The following is an 8,372-nucleotide window of genomic DNA, read 5'->3' on the forward strand; positions in this document are numbered from 1 at the left end:
GCTCTCCACTCCAGCCGTTTAACCTGCATAGCGCAAAAAGCTCAAAAATAGGAATGCAGGATGATAGAGTAGCACTCGAGAGAAAGACAACCTCCACCCAACACTCCAACCTCAAATCAAATTTCTTCCTTTCCCTTATCTTTTGCTATCCACGCTACTCAAGCTACCATTTTATTTAAAAGACAAGGTCTACTCATATTTATGAAATTAGGTTTTTGACCATAAATCTTTTTCAATTTCAATACCTTCGAGGGATATCTCCCCAGCAAAAAATAATCAACTTGCTTAGCCTCTTTACCTATTAATTGATCTTGCGCCATCTTGTACCATACCATTCGCCTGGTATGATTCTCTGTGGTTTTCTCTCCCTGTGCTGTTTCCCTTTTGGGTCGCTGTGGCGCATGAACTCCTCTTGGTGGTGGTAGGCGTGGAAGGTCTACCCATTACTCCACAGGCGTGGCCCTCTCTGGAGTAATCATCGACATGATTGTTCCGATGCTTCCTTTTTTTACTTTCCTTTCTGTTCTGGTTTTTGCTCTCTCGGAGATTGATCTTTACTTCTTGCACAGACAATAATTTGGCCTTTTTGTATCCGTCTTTTTCGACTTGTTCTGCTTTGTCTGAACGTTGAGCTTATTACCTCCCTTGACCTTTCCTTCTTGTGCATCCGTTATACCTGCGGCTAGTTCAGAAGCTGTCGGCGACTTATGAGGAGACTGATGGCTGATTTCATCACGTCTCGCGCCTGATGACTCTGTCATGGGGTATTGCTTAGCAGATACTACGTCTTGTTCGACTATAGCTTCTGTCTTGAAGTTATGAAGGATGGATTCCTTTTCTATTACCGAATATTTTGTTTCGTTTTCGTTCTTCTGACACTCTTGTTTGTCTTTCCGTGATTTGCGTTGAGATGTTTTTGGTCTTTGGTTTTTGCGCTTCGGCTTCTTCTTCTGTGTTTGGGCGCACTTATGAAGGAGCTGCTGGTTTTCTTTGCTAGTGTCCAGATCATTAGTAGACATCGGAGGTGTGCGATCCGAGGGAAGCTCCCGATCAACGCCTTCATTTGGAGTATGCACAACACCTGCATCAGTTGCTAGGTTAGCATCGTTGTAATTCTTTGATACCCGATCCTCTTCGCCTCCAATGACCAGCTGTGGTTCGTCTACACTTGACGACTTTTCGTCCTTTTTGAGATACTGGTTATACTGGATAGATACAGCGTCAGTGATACTTTCGGGTAACGTCTCTGACATTAAACACTTAGGCTCTTCTACACAACATTCATCCTGCTCTAGCGCAGTGTCTTCGCCTTTACTTTCCTCTCCCAGCGAAGATGATTTAGACTCATACACTGGTGCAGGGACTGCTGTATCTGGTAAACCTCCTGCAAAATCTGTTCCCAGCGTTGTAACACCGTCTGCGTTACCTTTGGGTAACGTCTCTGTCATTGGGTACTGAGGCTCTTCTTCAAAACATTCATACTGCTTTAGCTTAATATCTTTGCCTTGACATTCCTCTTCCAGCGAAGATGACTTAGACTCATACACTGGTCCAGGGACTGGTTTATCTGGTAAAGGTAAATCGATAACCATCTGTCTCACCGGCGAGAACATTTCTACAGTTGATATAATGCAAGCTTGATCTTGTTTCGTCTCCTCGACTTTTTCCTTCCGAGCTTCTTTCTTCCCGACACCAAATCCAGCCTCTAATAGAGAACGGACTGCCATATCCATGAGACCTATGCCAAGTCTTTCAAGGTCTAATTGCAGAGTGGAAACACTGAGTTTTTTAGCTTTAAGGTGCTCAGATATATCTGCCACCATCCACTCATGCTTATCATTTGACACTTGGCTGAAGGGAGATAGGAGCGCTGACATGTGGTCTTGTTCTGTTGCGCTGTAATCCATCAGATGAACCTTGACGCGACGTCGAATGATTGCATGTCTACCATGCATGGTAACAAGCACAGGTCGTTTAGCTGACAATGACAAAGTTTCCATTTGCTCAAGCTTAAAGCTGAGGGGTCTCATCAGCGTATTCAGAAACTCGGCGAGTGAGGGATGGAGTGTGACTTGACGCCCCTGGCGCGATGCACAAGCTGCTAGGCTCTCGAGGCTTTGTGTGTCCCATGATGCACGCAGGTCGAAAGGGCGGAGCTTCTTGAAGCCCGAAAAGGATGCAATCACCATCGACTTTACAGATGAGGACGGCTGGACGTTCACCCCGGTGGTTACGAGAGCAACACTATTTTGGAGTTCTGTCGACGCAATAGATGGACAAGCCCTAGTTTCCTCTTGTATCTGGTGTACCTCTGTGATGCTGGCAAAACGGCCTCCCTAAAAGTAAGAGCAATAATCGCAACTGTGAGTACCTTTGCAATCGCTTTCATGGCATCGTTTGTTTGATTGAAAAATAGGTAATGGTTTATTTAGTGCTCCTAGTCCGAAGACTTACAATGTTCGATTAGTTACCATAAAATCCAACAACAGACTTTAATGGAAACATAATAACATGAAAATATTCAAGTATAACCGTTTGAATCTTAAACAAATAGAGATGCTAGTCCGCCGTGTTTGTTTAGGGGTGTGGTATTCAATTTTCGCAATAAAATAAACACTCACCACAACACTTTGAGCTTTCCGGGATCCACAAATGGGAGGGAGGTAAGACTTCTTGAAACCGGAAAGCAATTCCGTCACCATCTGTTTCACTCGCGAGGAAGACTTGAACATTTCTTCAATCGCCATGATGCAAGCTTGGTCTTGTTTAGTCTCGACCTGAGCTTCCCCCTCCAAGCATCCAAATACAGACACTGATAGAGGGCGGGCTGTTGTACCCATGAAACCCATGCCAAGTCCCTCAAGGCCTAGTTGCAGAGTGGTAAAAACACCGACTGTGTTAGCTTTAAGGTGCTCAGATATCTCTGTCAGTATCCACTTATGCTCATCATGTGACACCTGGCTGACGGAAGATAGGATCGCTGACATGTGATCTGGTTCTGTTGCGCAGTAATCCATCAGATGAACCTTGACGCGACGTCGAATGATTGCATGTCTACCATGCATGGTAACAAGCACAGGCCGTTTAGCTGATGACAAAGATTCCATTTGCTCAAGCTTTAAACTGATGGGTCTCATCAGCGTATTCATAAACTCGGCGAGTGAGGGATGGAGTGTGACTTGACGCCCCTGGCGCGATGCACAAGCTGCTAGGCTCTCGAGGCTTTGTGTGTCCCATGATGAACGCAGGTCAAATAGGCGGAGCTTCTTGAGTCCTGTAGAGGATGCAATCCCCGTGTTCTTTACGGACGAGGACGGCTGGATGTTCACCTCGGTGGTTACGAGAGCATCACTCTCTTGGCGGTCTGTCGACGCAATAGATGGACAAGCCCTAGTCTCCTCCTGCATCTGGTGCACCTCCTTGATGCTGGGATGACGGCCTCCCTGATAGAAACAGGAGAAATAAACAAAAATGTCAATACGTTTTAAAACACCTTCGTGGCATCATTTGAGTGAGGTAAAACTAGGAAATGGTTTGTTTAGCGCACCTAAGCCAAAGACTAAAAGCGTTCGATTGCTTGCCCTTAAATTCAAAGGCCTTTAATGGAAACATGATAAAATCAAAATATTCGAGTATAACCGTGTGAATATATACAAATTAAAATGCTCCATTTTTACCACTTTAATAAACGCTCACCTCAACACTTTGAGTTTTCCAGGATCCACAAATGTGAGGAACGTGGGGCTTCTTGAGACAGAAAGGCAATTCCGTCACCGTCTGTCTCACCCGCGAGGACGGCTTGAACATTTCTCCAATCGCCATGATGCAAGCTTGGTCTTGTTTAGTCTCGACCTGAGCTTCCCCCTCCAAGCATCCAAATACAGACACTGATAGAGGGCGGGCTGTTGTATCAATGAAACCCATGCCAATTCCCTCAACGCCTAGTTGCAGAGTGGTTACACTGACTGTGTTAGCTTTAAGGTGCTCAGACATCTCTGCCACCATCCACTCATGCTCATCATGTGACACCTGGCTGACAGAAGATAGGAGAGTAGACATGTGGTCTGGCTCTGTTGCGCAGTAATCAATCAGATAAACCTTGACGCGACGTCGGATGGTTGCGTGTCTTCCACTACATGTAACCAACACAGGTAGTTTAGCTGACGATGACAGAGGTTCCATTTGCTTATGCTTTAAACTGAGGGGTCTCATCAGCGTAGTCAGAGACTCGACGAGTGAGGGATGGAGTGTGACTTGACGCCCCTGGCGCGATGCACAAGCTGCTAGGCTCTCGAAGCTTTGTGTGTCCCATGATGCACGCATGTCAAAAGGGCGGAGCTTCTTGTGTCCGGTAGAGGATGCAGTCACCATCGACTTTACGGGTGGGGACGGCTGGGCGTTCACCTCGGTGGTTAACGCAATAGATGGACAAGCAATAGTCTTCTCTTGGATCTCGTGAACCTCTGTGATGCTGGCAAGACGGCCTCCCTGATAAAGATAAAAGTAAACGCAACTGTTAACACGTTTCAAAACGTTTTCGTATCTGGTGTACCTCTGTGATGCTGGCAAAACGGCCTCCCTAAAAGTAAGAGCAATAATCGCAACTGTGAGTACCTTTGCAATCGCTTTCATGGCATCGTTTGTTTGATTGAAAAATAGGTAATGGTTTATTTAGTGCTCCTAGTCCGAAGACTTACAATGTTCGATTAGTTACCATAAAATCCAACAACAGACTTTAATGGAAACATAATAACATGAAAATATTCAAGTATAACCGTTTGAATCTTAAACAAATAGAGATGCTAGTCCGCCGTGTTTGTTTAGGGGTGTGGTATTCAATTTTCGCAATAAAATAAACACTCACCACAACACTTTGAGCTTTCCGGGATCCACAAATGGGAGGGAGGTAAGACTTCTTGAAACCGGAAAGCAATTCCGTCACCATCTGTTTCACTCGCGAGGAAGACTTGAACATTTCTTCAATCGCCATGATGCAAGCTTGGTCTTGTTTAGTCTCGACCTGAGCTTCCCCCTCCAAGCATCCAAATACAGACACTGATAGAGGGCGGGCTGTTGTACCCATGAAACCCATGCCAAGTCCCTCAAGGCCTAGTTGCAGAGTGGTAAAAACACCGACTGTGTTAGCTTTAAGGTGCTCAGATATCTCTGTCAGTATCCACTTATGCTCATCATGTGACACCTGGCTGACGGAAGATAGGATCGCTGACATGTGATCTGGTTCTGTTGCGCAGTAATCCATCAGATGAACCTTGACGCGACGTCGAATGATTGCATGTCTACCATGCATGGTAACAAGCACAGGCCGTTTAGCTGATGACAAAGATTCCATTTGCTCAAGCTTTAAACTGATGGGTCTCATCAGCGTATTCATAAACTCGGCGAGTGAGGGATGGAGTGTGACTTGACGCCCCTGGCGCGATGCACAAGCTGCTAGGCTCTCGAGGCTTTGTGTGTCCCATGATGAACGCAGGTCAAATAGGCGGAGCTTCTTGAGTCCTGTAGAGGATGCAATCCCCGTGTTCTTTACGGACGAGGACGGCTGGATGTTCACCTCGGTGGTTACGAGAGCATCACTCTCTTGGCGGTCTGTCGACGCAATAGATGGACAAGCCCTAGTCTCCTCCTGCATCTGGTGCACCTCCTTGATGCTGGGATGACGGCCTCCCTGATAGAAACAGGAGAAATAAACAAAAATGTCAATACGTTTTAAAACACCTTCGTGGCATCATTTGAGTGAGGTAAAACTAGGAAATGGTTTGTTTAGCGCACCTAAGCCAAAGACTAAAAGCGTTCGATTGCTTGCCCTTAAATTCAAAGGCCTTTAATGGAAACATGATAAAATCAAAATATTCGAGTATAACCGTGTGAATATATACAAATTAAAATGCTCCATTTTTACCACTTTAATAAACGCTCACCTCAACACTTTGAGTTTTCCAGGATCCACAAATGTGAGGAACGTGGGGCTTCTTGAGACAGAAAGGCAATTCCGTCACCGTCTGTCTCACCCGCGAGGACGGCTTGAACATTTCTCCAATCGCCATGATGCAAGCTTGGTCTTGTTTAGTCTCGACCTGAGCTTCCCCCTCCAAGCATCCAAATACAGACACTGATAGAGGGCGGGCTGTTGTATCAATGAAACCCATGCCAATTCCCTCAACGCCTAGTTGCAGAGTGGTTACACTGACTGTGTTAGCTTTAAGGTGCTCAGACATCTCTGCCACCATCCACTCATGCTCATCATGTGACACCTGGCTGACAGAAGATAGGAGAGTAGACATGTGGTCTGGCTCTGTTGCGCAGTAATCAATCAGATAAACCTTGACGCGACGTCGGATGGTTGCGTGTCTTCCACTACATGTAACCAACACAGGTAGTTTAGCTGACGATGACAGAGGTTCCATTTGCTTATGCTTTAAACTGAGGGGTCTCATCAGCGTAGTCAGAGACTCGACGAGTGAGGGATGGAGTGTGACTTGACGCCCCTGGCGCGATGCACAAGCTGCTAGGCTCTCGAAGCTTTGTGTGTCCCATGATGCACGCATGTCAAAAGGGCGGAGCTTCTTGTGTCCGGTAGAGGATGCAGTCACCATCGACTTTACGGGTGGGGACGGCTGGGCGTTCACCTCGGTGGTTAACGCAATAGATGGACAAGCAATAGTCTTCTCTTGGATCTCGTGAACCTCTGTGATGCTGGCAAGACGGCCTCCCTGATAAAGATAAAAGTAAACGCAACTGTTAACACGTTTCAAAACGTTTTCGTGTCATCGTGTTGGTGTAAAGGTGTGGTATGTCTTCAATCTTTCCACTAAATAAGCGCTCACCTGGAGTGATTTCACCTTCGACTGGATATGCATCTTCATGACGAAGTTAATAACGAAGCATATAAGAGCGGCGAAGGTAACCGCTGACACCAGGTACAGGATATCCCCCAGCACGACGGTGGGAGCGGGACACTCAAAGACAACGACTGCTTGCCTTGGAGCAGCCACGGGAAAGACTACAACTAAAGCGACAAAGAAAAAGGATAATTTATTTAGTCTGACGCAAAATGATTTATTTATAATTTTAGTACGTATCTTTTTATCATTTTAGTAATGCCTTTTCGTTCGATGGCTAAATTTTAAAATAATTGAAGGTATATTCATTATTGCACTTACTGGGCATCAGCAGTCGTGGCTTGATGAAGATCTTAAGCAGGTTCCGGGGGTGGAGCTCCGAGTACACTTGCTTGTAGCTGGGCAGCAAAAGCTCCCAAGAACAGGCTACAGATTCGAGAAAACATTATCGAATCAGTAAGCATTATCACTATAAGTGGTTATAAAGATTAAAGAATAAAAAAGGCCAAGAATAGCACATCTGGTAGGAAACATTTCTTGAATAAACATGTCTCCCCGTACTGTCGGAGTTTTGCAAAAGACGGATGGAAGTAAATGGCGGTTGTTTAGCAAATAACAAAGATTCACTGATTGACTAAGCTCCCCTCCCCCCCCCCCCCCCCGAAAAATTAAAAATAAAGATAAAAAATGCTCTAGCAACGTATATCGATAATAAATTTAACATGTTATCTATGAAAGTCAACCACATACCTAGGTGAATAACCATCTCTCGACATTGTGAGGACTTCTCCGCTTGTAAAAGATCGGCTGTAAAACCAAAAAACACGCTTACACAAAAGAATCTGATGAAATTTAATTCAGAAACAAACTGGTTATAGAAAAATACAAAAAATATATTTTTAATTTGTAGTAGAAATTTACGGACGAAGCAATCTTTTAAAAATATTATTTTATAAAAACTCACCGGAGGCATCCTCGACGGTGTCTTGTACCGCGACGGGTACTTCTTCTTTGGTCTCTTCTCCTCGACCATCACTCTAGAAAATAACAACAAAACAAATAATTAACAGAAGGAAATAGAAGTGTTAAACGCACGCAATTTTTCTCACAAAACGACGCTACGTACCTCGACACTCGATTTACTTCTGCAATAGCAGAACACTACGGCTCCTGCTGCGCAGACTGCTAGTCCGGTGAGGACGGGGTGGTCCTTAAAAAACTCTATCATTTTGAAAACTTGGTACGCTCCATGAATTACTCTATTCTGTATCACTTCATGAACGTTTTGATCAGTTTGGGAAGATGCTGATTATGACGTCAGACAATACGTAATCATCCTCGAGCTCTCACCAGAATAAAACAATTACAGGAATTCATTTAAAAATAACATATTATTAACACACCTCCAAAAAAAAAGAACCCGAGTAGTCTCTTATGTGAAGTCACATTGTAAAATACCACCAGAGGCTATTTGGAATTATCGATCAATTCATTCCCATGAGCCTTTTTGTT

General features: G+C 44.7%; 1 protein-coding gene across 1 annotated transcript; it reads right to left on the bottom strand.

Annotated features, from left to right (window-relative positions):
• Nucleotides 1-292: 292 nt before the first annotated feature.
• On the bottom strand, nt 293-8,149 carry LOC116615052. The gene is made up of 10 exons (XM_048732924.1): nt 7,987-8,149; nt 7,825-7,897; nt 7,611-7,667; nt 7,182-7,286; nt 6,846-7,027; nt 5,940-6,731; nt 4,865-5,686; nt 3,697-4,488; nt 2,622-3,443; nt 293-2,336 (listed from the first exon to the last, which is right to left on the bottom strand). The coding sequence occupies exons 1-10, from the start codon at nt 8,086-8,088 to the stop codon at nt 555-557; spliced, it is 5,529 nt and encodes a 1,842-aa protein (XP_048588881.1). The 5' UTR covers nt 8,089-8,149; the 3' UTR covers nt 293-554.
• Nucleotides 8,150-8,372: the final 223 nt, after the last annotated feature.

The sequence above is a fragment of the Nematostella vectensis genome, chromosome 9 (genome assembly GCF_932526225.1).
Source record: "Nematostella vectensis chromosome 9, jaNemVect1.1, whole genome shotgun sequence".
Classification (NCBI taxonomy): domain Eukaryota; kingdom Metazoa; phylum Cnidaria; class Anthozoa; order Actiniaria; family Edwardsiidae; genus Nematostella; species Nematostella vectensis.

Excerpts from the sequence above, each read along its gene's own strand:
- LOC116615052 (XM_048732924.1), bottom strand. The coding sequence starts at position 8,088 with ATGATAGAGTTTTTTAAGGACCACCCCGTCCTCACCGGACTAGCAGTC. Across the intron at positions 7,287-7,610 it reads AGAGATGGTTATTCACCTAG|CCTGTTCTTGGGAGCTTTTG; the intron begins GTATGTGGTTGA and ends TCGAATCTGTAG. Across the intron at positions 2,337-2,621 it reads GGAAAGCTCAAAGTGTTGTG|GGAGGCCGTTTTGCCAGCAT; the intron begins GTGAGTGTTTAT and ends TCTTACTTTTAG.